Here is a 20,167-nt window from a genome sequence, read left to right on the forward strand (position 1 = left end):
AATTTCTCTTATATTAGTTAATTTTACTTAAACATTACACTACTGTTTGTACAAAATACAAACTACTTATTTATTACCTGTGAATACGCCATGTAACTATCAAACGCTAACACAGAAGCATGGTAAGTGATGTATGTAAGTAGCTGTACATGAGTGTATAAATAACTATACTTTTAGAGTCATACAAAATTTCCTGCTTCCAAGAGCTAAGCAAATGTCTGCCATAGCCATCTTGTATTTAATTGCTTCTAAAGGATTCATTTGCAGCTAATTTATACCTTCTTAACCTATTTCATCACATGTTACACATTCCTGTCCGTTCAACACGTCACAAAATACATTTGCAATATTTAATTTAACGAGACTCGTTCGCTGTAAACATGGATGTCGAAGACTGTCTCTCTGCAATGTACCGGGTGAGTTTGTAATTATGCAGCAGTTAAAGGAAAACTTGAAGGATTGTAAGGTAGCTAGAAATAAGCAAGATATTTGAATTACATATTCAGAAATTGTTTATAATCGGCAGTGTTTATTTTTTTCTCTCTGCTAGTTGTTGTTTTTGATATATTTACCCTGGCACACCTTTCTAAACATCCTGTGTACGAGTAATATGTATTTATGTATATAAGTGTAAGCTTGCATGTTGCTCGACTTTCGGACATAGTAAGCCAGATACAATACCTGAAATCTATATAGAGAACTATCATCCTTTACGGTGAGTGTCTTGGAGTCATTCACCGGGAAGAAGTAGCCATACTGGCAGAGTTGGTTGGCAATATGGACCGCCTCTACTGTCAACATAACAGTTTACTTTCATATCTGACAGAATCGTTACCTGTTGCGAAAGGCACTAATTGTAAGTGACTTAATCTCGTGCAATTTATTTAGCGATGGCGGTGATTCGAAAGAAATGCTGCGAGGTGGAGCATGCTGTTGGACATAACAAAGCGGCATAACTCAAAATTTAACTGATACAGTAAAGTCTTGAAATGAACAAAAATAGAAGCAAAAAAGATATTCCCATCGATGGGGGAAGACTTCGAGATTCGAAGCTCGCACGTGACGTGTAACGTGATCCGAGTTCGTATATCCGAGATAGTACTAATGCAAGTATAAAATTTTCTTATTTCTGACTTTTTCGTTATAAAACTTTTACCAATAGATTTCTGACATTTTTTAGAGTAAAATGAGACCAAATACGATATAATTTGGACTATATTTACTGATTTAATTAGCGATGAGTTTTGAACGCGAATGATAGCGAAATAGAGACTGTAATTGTGACAATCGGTAGATATCAGACCTGTTATATTGTTTACACTGCTAATGCATTGCTAAATTCTTTATTTTCAGTCCATTTTTTATACAACTTTTACCAACATATTTGTGACGTTTTCTCAATCAAAATAAGACCGCACACGATGTAATTCGGGGCATTTTTACTTGAAATAGATTGTAGGAGTAAAATCCTCGAAGTCATAAAATCGTGTAAGTCTACGATTTCAACTGTCAGACGTATCACGTGATCATCCGAGTAGTATCGAAGAACAACGAAATTACCCGATGTGTCATTACTCATTCGTTTACCGCGAATCTTATTAAAGCATCGATATAAATAAAACTTGAAATTACAAGCAGATATTTTTCGGATTATGTCGTGTTTGGACTCATTTTAATCAGGAAAATGTCGCTAATATATTAGTAAATGTTGCAATAACAAAAAATGATAAATAAATAAGTTTTAATCTTGTATTAGTATTGCCCCACCGATATGTTACTGTTTGTTTTCGATCGGCTGTGCTTTTCTACGTTCGGTAAACTTCGCGGAATGTCGGAACTACTCGAATCAAGCGAAACTTCATACCCGAGAGATTCGCGTATATAAAGACTTTACTGTATTTATTAAACCAACATAACTGATATTTTTCTGAACTAATATGACTAATATTTGTTTGGACCGACATAAGCGATAATTGTTTGAACAGAACTGATGGTCGTTTTAACTAACATAGCATACTAGTAAAAAAATTTCGAAAGTACCTTTTACTTTACAATAAATAATATTTCATTTTATAATGAATTTATTTATGAATAATTCTATTAATTACGAAGTACTACATGTATTTGCTTATCTAGACTATATTTTTCCGCAAAATATTTAAATAAAGCAATAGATAAACTGTTTCTTCGAATTATGTGAAAACTGTAATTTATCTTCAGTGAACTCGCTTTGCAAATATTTTCTATATACATTGTAAATCGTAGACCTTTTCAATGCTAATGTATTTGCGTTACACCGTTATGGTCTGCCTTTCACTGAATGAAAAGTCACCGATGATCTAATATTTACGGTGTACTCCTTTCTATAGCTAATGCACTGCGTTTTTACTAGAATTATAAATATTTCTTACATTATATTTCACCGTTTTGTAATACCTTGTAGAATGTCGGAAAGATCACAACTAAGAAAGAGTTATACCAATATGGCGTCGTTTTGAAAAAAGGCGGGAAATCATTTTACGTTCTGACGCTTTGTTGTTAATTATAATTTTCCAAATATTATTCTTTGAGATTTGAAAAATTAGAATACTAATGATGCTAACATATATTTAATACCCAGCAATTAACAAAATTATACATAAATAAACCCATTACAAATCATACTATTTATTTTTCTATTTGTTGTACTACAAAGAGAAGTTCCGAAAACTTTTTCAGAGTACTGTCTATTAAACAGATGCTATCGATAAAAGTAGAATTAAGTATAATGTATAATAATTATTTGGAATAAGTGTATCTTCACCGATTTTAGAGGTCTTAAAATATATTATAAAGGCTCAACCATTCTAATAGCCTTGAAATATGTTGTCAAATAATTTTAGTATTTACATTATTTTTCAGAACTGAATTTGTTATGTAAATTTAAGGAAATCTTAGAAAGTCCACTTGTGTTATAGATAAGTTTTAAGTTTGCTTTTGTATAATTATTTTTTAGGTTAGCGGTTCTCAATTTTTTTATTTTCAAACACTCGAGTACCACGTAATATGCTTTGTACACTGAGGATAGGACTGTTTCTTAGGAAAAATGGCCCCGACTTTTAGTCGACAAATTTTTGAGACTTAATTTTCTAATTTAGAAGTGTGGAAATTTTGAAGCTTGAAAATTTAAGAATATGGAAATTTTGAAATTTAGAGATTTAAGAATTTATAAATTTTGGAATTTGGGAATTTAAGAATTTATGAATTTTGCAATTTGGAAATTTTTCAATTTTGGAATTTGAGAATTAAAAAATTTTGGAATATTGAAATTTGGGAATATGAGAATTTTTGAATTTGGAGACTTGATAATTTGGTTATTTGAAAATTAAGGAATCTGGAAATTTGGAGATTTGAAAATTTTGGAATTGAAAATGTAATAATTTATATAAATAAATAAATATAAAAATTTTGGTATCTGAAAATTTCAAAATTTGTAAATTAAGAAATTTCTCAATTTTGTAATTTAAAAATTTGAGAACCGCTTAAAAAATCAATTACCATATATTTATACTACATCACATAACAAAATGAAAAGTGATTAAGAAAGTATACATAATCATTAATTCCTGTATTAATCAGAACTAATTAATAATTTCCTATAAGTACAACTATTTAGTGAAGCGCAACATCCAAATATAACAAATGAACTTTTTCAACAACAAAACAAATAATATTCATGTATGTATGATTCTAAAAGTATAATAAAATTAAAAAATAATAAAAACCCCTACTTGTTATTTATATGCTGTTTAATTACTTAAATTATAAGTAACAAATACGTAGAACAACGCATAATTAGACATGTGACAATACTTACATATTGTTTTATTGTTTAATGTTTACTTACATAATCTTTCATTCTTTCTTTTAAAATCGTTAATTTTTATTATTCGTAAATAATAAAAAAAATACATATGTTATATATGTATATCATTATATATGTAAATTACACTTAAATCACTTTTTAAATTACATTCTTTAAAAAATGTTTCAACAACCGCAAAAGATTTCTATGCAATATGTATACTGGGTGGCTCACCACATTTTGCCATCTAGATTTGCGTCATTATTATTACTCATAGCAAACAATGTTTCAGGTGGAATTGAATGGTTTTGGAAGAAGCATGTGTTGATGGTATATTTTTTTTGTAGGTGGACGCGTAAAAGACATATGAAGGTCATTAATGTTTTTCAAATAGAATGATATATTTTTTACTGCATCAGCTGTTACTCCTTCATATTCTTTATGAAAAAATTTTAATCTCTTTATGTGACAAAATCTTTAGTTTAGGAGATATTTTAATTTTAATGTCCATTTACAGAAAAGTTTCAATGTGACCACCATTCGCATCAGAACACTTTCTGAATCGAGAAATTAATGACTTACTAACATTCCGTAGTGTATAATCTTTCTGCATGTGTAGCACTTTTCCCAGCTTCAAAATAAGTTGAAAACATGTCTATCTTTTCTTCTTTAGAATAGTTCATTATGAAGTGATAATTCACCGTATCGACGTATTCATCATATTAGAGACGTAACAGAAACAAAATTTCACTGTTATTGTGTAACAAAAAAATAACAAAAACTCACAATTCGTTTGGTGACACGTGACCTCTCAAAGCATGTAGAAAAACATTTGCTGTTCAGTTAGGGCAATTCATAATATTGGCCAGAAAGTCACGATTTCCTAGCAAGTTAGAATTAAAATATCTTCTAAACTGTTCACGCGCTGGGTAAAATATTAATTATTTATAGTTAATTTCGAAGGTTGTAAATCTTCGTCGACCCATGGCGTTTCCACAACTTGTTACGGTAGTGGAATTATATGTAGAGTTAGTATTATAGAGTAGAATTGATAGAGTGGCTCAGAGTCCTCCACACTGGTGTGCCCAGGTCAATGAAGGATGTAGTTCATCATCCCACTGGTAGTAATGATTGTTGTGTGTTAAAGTCGTTGATAGTGACAAAATTAATGTAAGACTGACCGAAGTAAGTATATTCTAAGGAAGCTGAATTAAGACTGACTCGTCGCTTCTAAACAGCCAGAAAAGAAAGCAATGCAGGAAGTTCAGGACGTGAAGGCGTTACCAAAAAAGGCCAATCAGGACAGATTGTTATTTGTGAAAAGTACTGATTGGTGAGATGGTTTAGCGAATGGGATTGTAAGATTTTTAGCCTTTATTCCAGGGTTGTAAATTACATTTTGTTAACAAAGTAACCCAAAGCAATTGAGTGATTTGGGTCCTTCAAAGGAAGTAATAAATGGGCACCATGTGTTTATCATCGGAGTTCGAGCGCGTAGGCCCACTTTATTGGGGTGCACAGTTTAGGACCATGGAATAAACTTCTTTAAGAAAAGGTATATTGGTGTTAAGAAAGCGTGCTTTTCTGGCCTATTAGAAGGTTATTGTCAATTGTTAAGAACGTCAAGTTGTGGAGACGTTCATATGGTCTTAAATATCAGTTTAAAATTCCAAAGGTGAAACGTTTTTGGGCTTGAGAAAATACCCATAAATATTACTTTAATTATATTCCGAGCAACTCGGAACATAAACTAATGATTTTTTCACATAAATAGATTAATACTTCTTTGTAAACAATATGAAGGAGTATCAGCTAATGCAATAAAAAATATATAATTCCATTTAAAAAAACATTAATGACCTTCATATGTCCTTTACATGTCTACCTACAAAAAAAATATACCACCAGCATATCCCCCTCTCAAAACCATTCAACTTCATCTGAAACATTGTTTGCTATGAGTAATAATAATGACGCATATCTAGATGGCAAAATGTGGTGAGCCACCCTGTATACAATCAGATTGTTTAATTATTGTATGAAAACGTATTTCATTTAATTTTCGGAACAGCGATAAAGAGATAAAACGTTGATTATACCAAGATATATAAACAATTTGTTAACCGTTTTCTTTTAAAGCGTCACTTATGAGAAAAGAGTCTACAGTCGAGAAAAACAATTATTTAATTGCAAAAATTAACCTGGTACGAGTATAAACTTTTTTATTTCGGTCGTATGTGTAGAAAGCTGTAATTTTTGTCAGCGCAACGTAAATTGAAAGAGGAGGAATAGGAATTGTAAAACCAGAAAATAAATTTAAGAGAAACTCAAATGTATAACAATTTTTGCAAATTTCAAAAGAACTCAAAATAATCGATACCGAAAGGATGAAAATGTGATGACAATTGATATATTGCGACACTTAAATATATTTTACAATAAGGAGAAACGGATGTGGAAGTTGTTTGAATAATAATGCGTTGAAGTTATATGCGTGTTACAAAATCCGTATGGGTTTCTCCAGAATGGATTTTGACTTTTGAAACATTTTAACTTTAAATTTTATACGAATCTAGTCGTTCAGTTAACAGTCAATTTGTTGAAAAATTATAATGGTTATGGCGGTAAAGTCTTTACCTAAAGATCTGACAATCGTGAGTTCGAGCCCAGTGAAGGCAAATCATTTTTTTCTGTTTTATTTTTTTCTGAAAATTTTTATTGTTCAAGTGTACTTCTTATGTACTTATACAATTATTCTACACAAATTTTTTAATTTAAAATATTTATAACTTAACATATTGTTTCAATTTTCACTTTAACGAGTAATTTTATATTTATTAGTTGCAAAAATATTTTTCTATCCTATTTCTTCAAGGTGTTGATTTCTACGACTGTCCAGATATTAAAAATATATATTTTTAATTAGGTATCAAACTTGTATAATATAGAGGGTGTTCCACAATTATTGTAAGAGCCGAAAAGGAGTGGTAGGTGGGGTGACTCTGAATAATTTTTTCCTTTGCCAAAATAATGGTTGAAGCAAAGGAAAAAGTTGTTCAGAATCACCCCACCTCAACCAATATTTTGGCAAAGGAAAAAATTGTTCAGAATCACCCCACCTACCACCCTTTTTCAGTTTTTACAGTAATTGTGGAACGCCCCGTATAATACAAGTATATAATAAGTACATTACTTAAAAAGTTATACATTTCTATTAATAAAGTATGTAATACAATATATTAATAAAGTATGGTATAAAAGAATCGAAGAAAAAAATTTACTACTTCATTAGACTCGAACATGCGACAGGCAGATTTGAAGGCAAGTACTCGACCACCGTACCCACTGTCAAATTCTAAAACCGACTGCTACGTAATCCAACTATCAGATTTATATATAGATAAAAATCAAAATATTTTGAAAGCCAAAATTTATTCTGAAAAAACCTCATAAAGATTTTGCAATATTACACACGTACTACAGTTTCAACACACTGTCATTCAAAAAGCGATTTCCACATTCGTTCCTTGCCCTCGCTACACGATTGTTCCTATTTATTTTAATTTCCAAATACTATAATCCAATATTATGTACTTTAATATTGCAGTAGTTTCAACAAAGAGTTTAAATATTCGACTGGCAGTGGACAGTGGGAGAATGGTGCACGGAAACGTATTTCAAATTTCGCGAATGAATTATGAAATCTAATTAACTTTGCTGTTTCATAATTAGGTATTTAAATAACTGCTGACGCCAGCACTTGCGACCCCAGTTCATCCATAAAGCTCGTAGAGGCGGATAAATCAGTGTCAATTTTTATTATCTTGAAATGCCATTTGGCGACGTGTACTTTATTTACTTTTCTTTCTTCGTATTATTAATTTATTTGCTTTATTTTTTTCATATCATTCGTTACTTACTTTTATTTAAATTATTAATTATATTATATTAGTTATTTCCTGTTAATTTACTGGTTGATACAATTGGCTTTAATACTGATTATTAAAAGTTAATGGTGTGCAACGTCTAAATAATTTGCTGTCATTTGATTCAATGAAGGTGACGTACATAGGCGTAACTAGGTGGGGTACAGGATGGGCCTGGTACCCTACTAGACACTGTTGAAATAAATATATACCGTACCGAACATGTTATGTTTCTTTAGGGAAATTTTGAAGGTTTAAAAGTTTAGGAATTTTGGGGATTGTGAAATTTGAAAATTTAGATATTTGGAGATTAAGAAGGCAATGTGAGAGTTTGGGGATTCAGAAAAGTGGAAATTTGAGAATTTGGGGACTTCAGAATTTCGGGCAATTAAAAATTTGAAAATTACAAGTTTGAAAATTCAGAAATTTGACAATTTAGAAATATAAAATTTGGAGATTTGAAAACTTGAAAATTTGAAAGTTATCTAACCTCAGAAATGTTAAACTTACTGTTATTAGTTTGCAGTAGTGAGCGTTTCCTTATGCCCTTTCCCTACAGTATTTTATTAAAGTATAACGACCCCCATATTTTGAAGTCTATATATCTCACATCATTTCTTGCAAGAAGTAGCCTTATTTAAGAGTACACCATTTCCCCACCCCCACAAAAAATGCAGAAACCTTGCAACATTGCATAAAAATTGTAAAGGAAAGCACGAATAGGAACGGTTATGTATCGTAAGGTGATGGTAAAAAATTGATGATAAAATTCGTTTCCTCGTAAACAGCATCTGGCAGGTTGTCGTACCTGATTCCTCGATGGAAAGCCGCTCCATCAGCCACTCGATGAGGTCGTAACCTGCAACACGCAGGCAGCCTACTGTAGTGCCCTGGCCGTGATGGCCGCTTACGCTTACTCCACAACGCAGGTACCGATGGCACTCACCCATGAAAGCTGAGGGGATCGAGGTGAGAAATTGTTTTTGGCTGCGCACGGGTACCCCGTTCTCAGGGTCTTGCATCTCCCGCACCAGCCCCTCCATCTGCAAACAAATCGTTGTACATTTCAGACATCATATATCAATTTTATTCTACACTAAGTAAAACCCGGAAAAGGGTAGCTGAAGTGATTCTGAACAAATCTTTCCTTTACGAAAGTAGGGCTTGAGGCATCGTTTTTTAAATATTAACGAAAAACACCGACCAATCAGAACGCGCAGACGCGAGTAGTGATGGGTTTGAGCGGGACGGTTAAACGTAATCATCAATAGTACAAATTGTCAACACAGAAACTTCTTAGTTTACATATAGTATGGATTTAAATATTGCATGAATGTATGTATATTTTCAAATTTTCGAATTACTAAATTTCTATCTCTGACTCTATTTATAACTCTAAATTTTTAGTTTTTCAAGTCCCCAATTGACCATTTATCAAGGTTTTGTATTTTTTACTATAAAAATGTTTTAAGATCTAGCGAATTTGAGAGCATGGATTTTCATCTACAGATGTGGGGATTTAGGGATTTAATGATTCGGTAATTTGGAAACAAGAAACGATTTGGGAATACAGACAGTGGAAGATCTAGCAATTTGCGATCTACGAATTTGGAGATATATGAATAGGGATTTGAGTATCTAAGAATTTGAAGCTAAAGAAATTTGTGAATTTAGAATTTTAAGAATGAGATTTGGAAATTCAGAAATTTGTGGACCCAGGAATTTGAGGGTCTAGGGATTTAAGGGTTAAAGAATTTTGGAACCTAGGGACTTGAAATCTAGAAAATTAGGAACTTAAGAATTTGCGGAACTAAAGATCTCAGAATAGAATTATAAAATATAAAAATTTCCAAATTTAAGAATTTAAGAATCCAGGATGAGAACTTAGAAAAACTGAGAATTTGAAAATTTGAAAATTTGGAAATATAAAAGTTTGAGAACTTGGAGTACTAAAATTTTTCAAATTTATAACTACAAAATTTGATGCAAAAATTGAAGAACTGAAAAATTCAGAAATGTTGAGAATCTTAAAAATTTACAAAAATTGTATAGAAGGAAGTCTAAGTTGTAGTATGTTTATCATATGCTACATTCAGCAGGTGAAATAAAATGAATTTATAATTATAATATGTGTAATATACTTATATGTAAGTACCTTGTCGAAGGCGCAAGGCCTATGAACGCGTGGCTCCTTCTCCTTCTGTTGTTGATTGTTAGAAGCCTCCATCGCGATCGAGGCGGCCCTCTGCGACGCTGGCAGGAGCTGTGACGATATTGATGGCGGAGGGGGCTGGGGAGTTGGGCCGGAGACGGGTCTACCCGAACTCCATGGGGCTCTGGCCCCATCCCATCACTCCAGTCACCCCCGCACGCCCACTGAAAATTTCAAATTATCTCTTTCAGATTACAGAAATCGTACAAGTAAACTGTTTCCGTCACATAAGAAGAGTTGCGGGAGAGTATGGGATCAGGGAGCATGCCCCTTTCTTTCCCCGCGAGTTCCGGCATTGATCGAAGATTCCCGAACGTAGAAAAGCACAGCCAGCGGCGGAAACGATCGAACGTAACATGTCGGTGAAAGAATTTTAATGCAACAGTAGAACTTCTTTATTTTTGACTTTTTATTATGAAACTTGCACCAATATATTTTCGACATTTTCCTGATTAAAAAGAGACCAAACACGACATAATCGAAAAAATATCTGCTGGTAATTTTAAGTTGTTTTTATCGATACTTTATTGTAGTAAGATCCGTGGTAAACGGACGAGAAATGACGTCGGGTAATTTCGTTGTAATTCGGTGCTATTCGGATAATCACGTGATACGCAGATCACGTATGATCGCAGATTTCTATGGTTATGATTACGAGAATTTTATTACTATAAGTTATTACAAGTAAATATACTCCAAATTACGTCACGTTTGGTCTAATTTTAATCAGGAAAATGTCACGAATATTATGGAAAAGGTTGTACGGAAACGAGGACTAAAAATAAAAAAGTTGTTAACGTTTTGGCATGGTAAACAATACAAGCTTTTGATCTATTCCGATTGTTAGAATCACAGACTTTCTTTTTCACTTATTATCCTGTGCGTTCTAAACTTATTGATAATATAGTAAATATAATCCAAAGTATATCGTGTTTAGTATCGTTTTAATCAGCAGAATGTCAAAAATCCACTAGTAATAGTTTTATAATGAAAATATCAGAAATAACAGATTTATATTTATATGCGTATCGTCTCGCGGATATACGCAGATCATATTACATTTCTTAGCGGTTGAACATTCTGACGTTTTGAGGAGTTTATTCACCAGCGTTGGGCATATTTTTTTTCACTTACATCGTGCAGATTGTTTTCCCATATATTATGTACATAATTTTTCCTTAAATCCAGGCTTTACTGTACTTTAATGCAGAGATCTCGTACCGAGTTACCACAAGTTTATTAGTACCATTCGGATCTAAAGAGAATACACGTGACTCCGCCATTAACGTCCTCCTATCATGCAATCCGATTAATATTGTAACCGCTTCGGTCAATAATACCATTCGGTCGTAATAATACAAAAGTCCGTATACCGTTGTAGTCATGGTATTGCTACAATTAATCAAATTCACGTGTATAATTTTCAACTCTGAACAGTAAACGTGACCGTTTTAGTAAATGATAAACATGCACGAGTCATATCTCCGCGATCGCGTTAGAGGGAAATGGGCTATGCGGTTATACAAACAGTAGCATACTGCATTCATTTCGCAACTCATCTTGTGTGGCGGGAACTATATCTATATAGAATCTGGATAATCAGATTAACGGGCAAGTATATTTGAAAAGTATTAAGATAGGTTTTATTAAAATATCTGAAATAAAATGCTTTCAGAAAATTTATATTCTTAACTGTACTTCTTCGTAGTACATATTTCTTGATTAGAATACTAATGCTTTTTTATGTCAACTGAAATACAATTTGAAATATTTGTTTCAGGTCACAAGTTTATAATTAAATAAACACTGTTTCAATACATTCTTTATATATTTAACTTGTTTATTTCTTTAATTTTTTTTGCGGTAAAATATTTGAGCATTATTTTCATGAAATCGAACTTATGTAGCTAATGGCAGTTAGAAGTTATGAGTAAATTGGTGAAGATATTTGCAATATAAAAATTCATCGAAGACGCAAGAACAGCTTGCAATATAACTTCAGAGATTGAAACCACCGTTTTCAATCGGTTGCGCAAGATAAGGATTCAGGAGGAAAACAAAATGGATGCCGCATCACTGGACCATATTATGGTGGACAGATTTGAACCACTGAGAGTTTTTTTTATAGAAAATCGACACGTGATACGAAAAATGGTAATTATAGTAATTTTACACGCAGCAAGTTGTGGATAGACCCCAAACAATCGTCTGCATCGACGAAAGGTGCAACATCCATGAACCATAAATTGTTCTTCTCCGTCCGATGAGATGAAAAGGTACTTTTTTTATGAACTTCTACTGAATCAGATGATCATGCAAGAACGCTGTGAAGAGTGCTTGAATTACTTGAACCAGATACTTCGACAGAAATTTGTAATTTACACAACAAAAGCAAAGTCATTTCCTTCCGTGATAATACTAGACGCCATGTTGCTTCTCGAGTGAGACAAACGGCACTTGATCTTCAAAGCGAAATACCGTCCTAACCAACGTACTCTTCTGACATTGGACTAATTAACATCAGCTTTAGCTAATGTATATGGTTTTCTCAATATACATATTCAATATAAAGACGATGTTCGCAAACAGGTGGATAACTTTATCGCCTTAGAAAATGAATTTTTATCGTCATGGCATCTGCGTGACTGAACCATGGTATAATGCTAGTAAATTCAGAGGTCGAACGCCTCAATTGAAATGATGGTACTGCTTCTTATACAGGTGCTTCATAACATGCGAAACCAACTTCAGAAATAGACAGAGGACACAAAAACACTGCAGAAAGTTTGTTTAAATATGTGTCTGATTTGGCTTTGCTTCAGGGATGTCGTAACTTTTGTGTTTCAATATTTCTCGACAGCTTATTTTCATGGAACATGTTCGAAATCTGCGGTTTGTGTTTTCAATGTTTTTGTATCCTCTCATGGGGATACAAATCTTGTAATCTTGGTCCGACATGTTATGAAACACCCTATATATTAAGAAATGCATTTTTATAAAATACAGCGGAAACTCATTTACGAAAAAATGCAATATACAATTTGCCTTAATAAATTATATATTTGAATGTTAATATCATATATAAAAATATTAGTAAAAATGTTATATCGCGCTGATGATGATGATGGTCAGTTATTAACATTTGTAATCTGGCCGACATAAGATCGATTTTATTACTGTTCATTCTATTTATGAAATTATTTGATAATAAATAACTGAATAAAAAACTCGTGAAGTAAAAACTTTATAAAATCATACCAGGTTTTTCCATATAAAAAAAAAAATTTGTCTCTGAAGATCTTTAATAGAAGTATTAGCTTTTTCAACTCAAACTATGAAAATTTTTGAATTTTTTACAAATTATGAAAAATTATGAAATTACCTGAACATCAATTTACTAAATTACCAAATTTTCTAAATTCCTAAATTTACAAATCCTTGAATTTTATCATTTTTTATCTATAAAATTATTGAATTTGTAAATTTATAAAATCTCACATTATCAAATCATGAAGCCTCTACATTCTTAAACATTCAAATTTTTTAATCCTTCACAAAATACTCGCATTTCAAAATCTGTGGATGCATAATTCTCAATTTTGCAAATACCTAAATTTTCAAATGCTGACAAATAATGACAAAAGACTTTTACTAAACGTTTAAAAGTATCTCTCGAAGAATAAAGTCCTGTTCACATTTATCCCCAATGAAGTGGAAAAATTGCAGAAAATGGTTGCAAACGCAAAATAATGACACTAAACTTACCCGTGTATTCTAATTCAAACTTAATTCAAATCTTCAGATAATAATCCATCTACTTAATAATTAGTTATTATCCAACATAAGGATTTGTCACCAATTTTGTTAATCTTGAAATATATTGTCAAGGAAAACATTCTGAGCAACTTTCTTATACATATATTATCATAGCTCAACCATAATTTCAAAGACTCTTGCAGAAGACTTTAATTTATACTATGACTGTCACATTCTGTTATCGTACATCTACTATATCATCGATTTTATTTTATTTGAAGAATATTCACTCAGTATTTCAATATGAGCTATTACACTATCATATATCTTCTACACCATATGTGACATCATCTGGATTCACATTTGGCTGAGTTTATATAGCGACATACGAATAATAATGGAGATATATTGAAATATAGCGCACTTGGGTGTTGTACTAGGAATATTCTTTAAAAAGACATAAATTCTACAGTTATAAATTTATAGTAATATAGTACGCCATACTGGAAGATAGTGGTATAATAAGTATAAGTTCATAACAGAAAAGTAAAATTACTTAATAACCTAATCAAATGAAATTCTTAATAATTACTACTTTATTATGAATAACTAGCTATCAAGATTTTCAATTAAATTTTTATGAATTTTTTTATCAGTTGGAGTAAGGTTAAGATTAAAGTCAGTTGAGGAATAGAATAGTTTTAGAATGTAATGAAGGTTAGGTTTGGTCGGTGTATAGTCAGTTATAGTTATATTATGCTAGTGTAGGTTTAGGTTAGATTGCACTAATGTACGGGTAGGTTAGATTATACTACTTATTAGGTTAGGTCAAACTAGTGAAAATTCAGATTAAGCTAGTGTAGGTTTAACTTAGACTGTACTAATGTAGTGATAGGTTAGAATATAGTAGTGTAGGGTTAGGTTAGATTAAACTAGTGAAGATTCAGATTAAGCTACTGTGGGGTTATGTTAAATTAAACTAGCGTAGGACTAGGCTAGATTATACCAGTGTAAGTTTAAGGGGTAACACCACTCTAGAGCCCGAAAAAGAGGCCTAACTTTGACAATTTATTTTGGAAGAACGACAAACGGAAAAGAATTTCTTTTCGGAGGGTTTATTTAACACATATTGAACTACAAAAAAATATTTTTTTATTGTCATTTTCGTACAAAATGGTGGCGACAGAGCCCATCGTCGGAAACACATTTTGGAAAAATACCGCCACGGGAGAATGGATTTCTTGTTATGTATGAGTCGTGGGATAAACAATCAAAAGAATTTATAATCTATATACAATTGGCTTTGGAAGTACGTAGGGGTTTTTTGATTAATCAATTTTTGTGGAAGTTATGCGTTTTTTAAGGAATGAATCGACATTTTGCTTGAAAAATGAGGACTAAATTGTTTATAAAAAAAAAAGTTTACATTCAATCAAAAAACGGCTACGTACTTCCAAAGACAATATTGTTGTGCGGCTACTGTAAAAATTTCAATTCAATTCATGCAATAGTCACCGAGAAATCCGTCCTTCCAGTATGAAGAAACTGGTTTCGAGAAAAACATGTTTGAAGTTTTATGAACATTTTAATCCTCAAATTCTCTGTTCATCACTAATCTGCAATGCCTGTACCATACATTTGGCTATCCAGATCAGTGTTTACCACCTTCTCCAGCTTTCTGGATGCTTCTGTTTGTTTTGTAGGAAACAAGTAAACTTATTATTTTAAATGATAACAATAATACGAAAGCGATGAATTGCAACATACCGCGCGAGTACTCAGTGCGCGCTCTGAGGCGCTGCGGCAAAATTGATAATTGAACCATTTAAAATTTGTTTTCTACTATAAATCAAACGGCATTCCGTTCTTAAGATCCTAAAGTATCGTTTTAGCCAAAAAAAAAAATCGTCTTTTTGAAAATCCTAGAGTGGTGTTACCCCTTAACTTAGATTGTACTAATGTAGTGATAGGTTAGAGTATAGTAGTGTAGGGTTAGGTTAGATTGAACTAGTGAAGATTCAGATTAAGCTAGTGTAGGGTGAGGCTAGATTATACTAGAACAGGGAGAATCCTACGAATTCAATATCTGGACCAGGGAAGCTGGAACTCTGGCCGTGTCGGTGGAGGGTCCTAGCAAGACGCAGATCGACTTCAAGGATCGCAAAGATGACAGTTGCTATGTTAGTTACGTCGTGTCTGAACCTGGTGACTAGAGGATAGGAATGAAGTTTAACAATCAACATATACCCAATTCGCCGCACAAGGTTTATATATCGCAGGCGATGGGCGATGCCCATAAGCTCGAGGTGGCGCAATTTTCGAAAACGATGTGCAGCCCGACAAACCAGCAACATTCCTCGTTCGCAAAAATGGCGCCAGGGGTGAACTAGACGCGAAGATCGTATCACCAAACGTAGTAGAGGATGATTGTTTCATTGAGTCCATCGACACCGACACGTACTCCGTGCGATTTATGGTGCGAGAAAATGGCATTCATAATATTCACGTGAAGTTCAATGGCGTTCACATAACTGGCAGTCCCTTCCGTATCAAAGTGGGAAAAGTCGATGCCGATCCAGCCGCAATAAACGCCTATGGAAACAGTTTGAAGGAAATCAAAACTGGCCAGAAAACGGACTTTATCATCGACACTTGTAACGCCGGAAGTGGAGCACTTAATGTGATCATAGACGACTCAAGTAAAGTTGCGATGGAAGTTGAAGAGGATTATAAAATCAGGTACACGCCTTTGGTACCTGGTGATTATTACATCAGTATCAAGTATAATGGATACCACATCGTTGGTTCACCGTTCAAGGTTCCATGTACTGGTCAGGATCTAGCAGAAAGAGGCGCACAAGAATCAAGTCCTCGTCGAAACTGTTCAAAAAGTTTCAAAGTCGAAACAAACCGGGCCAATTTTACCCCTGCTCAAATCTGACACTAGCAAAGTTACAAGCAAAGGAATGGGTCTAAAGAAAGCATATTTGGGAAAACAGAATCAGTTCACTGTTAATTGTAGCGATGCCGGCCAGAACATTTTGTACGATGGTGTGTATGGACCTAAAGGACCGTGCGACGACGTGTTTGTGAAGCACACGGGACGCAATAATTACACCGTAAATTATATGGTTCGAGAACGAGGAGAATACATAGTTATCGTAAAGTGGGGTGATGACCATATTCCTGGATCGCCGTACAAGGTCAAAGTGTAAACGTAAATGTTTTTGCGAAGAGAAACAACAAAACGAAATATTGTGGCCAAACTTTACATTGATTATTCAACAATTCTTTATTGTATGTATTCTTGATGATCATCCGTTATAGCATCTATTTATTTTAAACATTAGCTGAATAAAATGTATTCTTGTATGATGGAACGCGTGCGACACAAACATTACATACACGACGTTTCATTACAAAAATTCGTCTTCCTGTAATTAAAAATCATTTTTTCAAGTTCGATCTGAAGTTGGTCCGTCCTCTTCCAAAAATTAACTGCTCGTACAATTTTTCACTTTTTTCTGGTCAACCAGGTGTCCAAGGTATTTCAAGCTTATCCTCGCGAACTGGTACTTCTCCCAATTTGGACGCAGTTTCGCGGCTCGTAGCCGGTGGAATACCTTGGTCAGGACTCAGAGGTGATCCTCGAAGGTGGTCGTGACGACCACAATGTCGTCCAGGTAAGCGAATGCATGGGGAGTCATTTCAAGAGTAATTACGCGAGGAGCCTTTGGAAGGTGGAGGATGCGGAATGGAGTCCAAAGGGCATCACCGTGAACTCCATGAGTCCACGGCCGGGAACGGTGAAGGTGGTTAGCGGTTAGCTTGCTGGTGTGAGCGGTACTCGCCAATACCCGTTCTTCAGGTCAATGGTTGACAGGTACTTTGTCCCTCGCAACTTGTCCAGTGTTGCGTTCACTTGCGGTAACGGGTAGGCGTCTTTTCGGATGACGCTGTTTAGTCGACGGAAATCTACGGAGAAACGGTACTCTCCGTTCTTCTTCTTGGCCATTATGATCGGTGAGCTCCACGGGCTACTGGACGGCTGAATGACCCCTTCGGCTAGCATCTTCTGTATCTCCGCGTCGATCAGGTGTTGCATGATGGGGTTGCGGGGTCGATAACGCTGCTTGATCGGCGTAGGATCTTCTAATCGGATTTCATGCTGGATCGAAGGCATAGGTCCCTTAACGTGTTCGAATCTTCGCTTCTCCCGGGTGATAAGCTGGTCCAGCCGTTTCTGTTGTAAAGGTGAGGCTTCGGTCAACCCAACTGGCCACTGTGATGGTGTGGGTTTCTAGAGCTGTAGGTGGTCCGTGCTCTCTTCCGCAGTCTGTGACGGGCTGGTCATGTAACTAGACCTTGAGTTGTAGCTTGCGGAGGATATCCATTCCCAATTACATGCTGTAAGCCAGGTTTGGCATTTCGTAGAATAGATGATTTTGCCGTGGATGATGACCTCTCCCTGGTAGCTGCTCTTGGCCGGTATGCTCTCCCCGTTGGCCAAGGCGGTCACTAGGTTGTGGCGACGTTTTCTTCAGCCGGCTTCACGACAGATCCGTGCAATATGCTGGTCGACGTACGAGGAGACTGCTCCGGTGTCCAGGAGTGCAGGCACAGTTTTCTCCTCTATTCGTACATCTAGTATTAGTCGATCCCTCTGGTCGGTCAGTTTGGCTGGTTCTCACTGCTGTCTGGTTCTGGTCGGATGGTTTCCCGGTTGCTGGTCAGTTCTGGTTGCGCTGGTAACTGGTCTTGTTCGGCTGGGCCTGGTTCGGGTTTGCTGTCTTCGTTTGGTTCCAATCGCGTCGTTTGATGACTGTGACAGGCCATGGTGATGGTTGACTTCCGCTGTTTTATCGTTGGGGTCGGGCTCTCTCGACCCTTTTTGCATTTCCCGACTTGTCGCAGGGGCAATCGCGACTCGACGCTGCAAACGCATGGAGAGTTGCCCTTAAGGGTGAAGCGAAGGGATGTGGCAGCAAGCAAGATGGCGGAGATATAGCGCGTTCTTCAAATGGCAAGCTGAGAGGGCGAATCAAGAAGACAACGAGGGGGAGAACAGGAAGAGTCGGAGCGGAAGAGGCGGGGAAGCATAGACACGACTGATCGAACGACTCAAGCCTGCAAAGGAGGAAACCGGTGCCAGCCTGGTCATAGCACCAGTAGGGGGCACAAAACGGGGACCGACAAAGCGGGGGAGAGGAGGGAGAAAGGTCAAACTGTACCAAGGTCAATGGGACCATCAACCAAGGCTTACGGGATCACTACCCGGGGTCAACGGGACTTTTTCGAACCAGAGGCGTTTTCCACCGCTGCACTGCGGTTTAAGCTCCAATCCCTGTGGAACAGGAGCGCTACTGGCAACTTCCGGTTGACGCTCAAGGAACGAGCACAAATGGAAGCAGCGACAATGGCGGGCGGAGCAGCGGGGAAAATGACTCGAAAGGGCGAACCACCCTTCTGATCAGTTGTCGATTCAACAAGGAACTCAGTCGTCAGCCTGGTCATGGCACCATTAGGGGGCGACAATGGGGACCGAGTGGGATCGGCAGGAGAGAGGAAGGAGTCAACTGTACCAAGAGCAAAGGGCTCATTTGGCGTTTCGGGAGCAGAGATTGTAATGAAACCTGCTCGTACGGAGATCCGATGCGGTGAGGAGGTCGTTGTCTTATTACGACATGCTCAAAATTGAGCTGAAGAACGGGGATCAAGTGACAGGTTGAAGCAGGAAGTTTGAGCGTCTAGTGCAAAGACTTCCTCCGAGGAACTTGACGCTTTTCACTCCCCCAAGAGCGGCAAAACCGAGCATCCTCCCCCGTATGCAGAGCGCGACTTGCAGTAGAGTGGGTACCTATCTTTGTTTCCTGGAGTGTAAGCGATGACCTAATGCGGGTGTCCCTCATGTCTAACTGATAGAGGTGCCCGTCGGGATTCCGCAACTCCACCCTTCGGGGTGGGAGGGGAGAGAGTTTTAGTGGGTCTATGCCGAAACCGTCCACACACGTGGGCCCCGGATGCGGGAATCTCACACTACCTAGGCCACCTTGTCTATCAACAAGGTGTCTATCAAAGATTTCTTTCTTCCGTAAAGAAAAAAGATTATACTAGCGTACGTGTTCAGTGGATTAAGCTAACACAGAAGTAAGTTACATTATACTAATGTAGGATTAGATTACATTAGCCTAGTATAGGGTTAGGTTAGATTTAACTATTGTAGAGTTAAATTAAATTAAGCTATTTTAGAATAAGATTAAATGTACTAGAGTTGGTTTTGATGACACTAATTTAGTACAGCGTTAGGTTACATTAACCTAGTATACTGTTAGGTTAATTTAACTACTGTTGAGTTACATTAAATATACTAGTATAGGTTTCGATTACACTAATGTAGTGCAGGATTAAGTTACATGATACTAACATAAG

The 20,167-nt window shown here is 35.5% G+C and overlaps 3 protein-coding genes across 16 annotated transcripts in view; 2 read left to right on the top strand and 1 right to left on the bottom strand.

Annotated features, from left to right (window-relative positions):
• The window catches only part of LOC100874850 (uncharacterized), a 67,925-nt gene that overhangs the window by 19,165 nt on the left and 28,593 nt on the right, over positions 1-20,167 (bottom strand). For 8 of the 13 annotated variants that reach the window (XR_013039138.1, XR_013039137.1, XR_013039135.1 and 5 more), the window contains 3 exons: positions 9,926-10,146; positions 8,579-8,813; positions 682-791 (listed from right to left, as the gene is read on the bottom strand). Coding sequence is in view for 9 of the 13 variants with exons in the window: in XM_076534725.1 (XP_076390840.1) it covers positions 682-791; positions 8,579-8,813; positions 9,926-9,997 (417 nt within the window). In the remaining 4 variants the exon portion in view is untranslated. The other 5 variants (XM_076534729.1, XM_076534730.1, XM_076534728.1 and 2 more) reach the window with 4 other exon arrangements.
• MICAL-like (protein) overlaps positions 1-20,167 on the top strand; it is an 80,304-nt gene that overhangs the window by 12,581 nt on the left and 47,556 nt on the right. Inside the window, exon 1 of one of the 2 annotated variants that reach the window (XM_012288060.2) lies at positions 8,601-8,739. The exons of the other annotated variant lie outside the window; for it this stretch is intronic. The gene's annotated coding sequence lies outside the window, so the exon portion shown is untranslated. Of the gene's footprint in view, positions 1-8,600; positions 8,740-20,167 lie in introns of those variants that run through there. 2 annotated transcript variants of the gene reach the window in all.
• On the top strand, positions 16,212-16,679 carry LOC100881320 (filamin-B-like). The gene has a single exon (XM_012288134.2). It carries the CDS (start codon positions 16,212-16,214, stop codon positions 16,677-16,679), a length of 468 nt encoding a protein of 155 aa, XP_012143524.2.

Source organism: Megachile rotundata, chromosome 8, assembly GCF_050947335.1.
Source record: "Megachile rotundata isolate GNS110a chromosome 8, iyMegRotu1, whole genome shotgun sequence".
Lineage (NCBI taxonomy): Eukaryota > Metazoa > Arthropoda > Insecta > Hymenoptera > Megachilidae > Megachile > Megachile rotundata.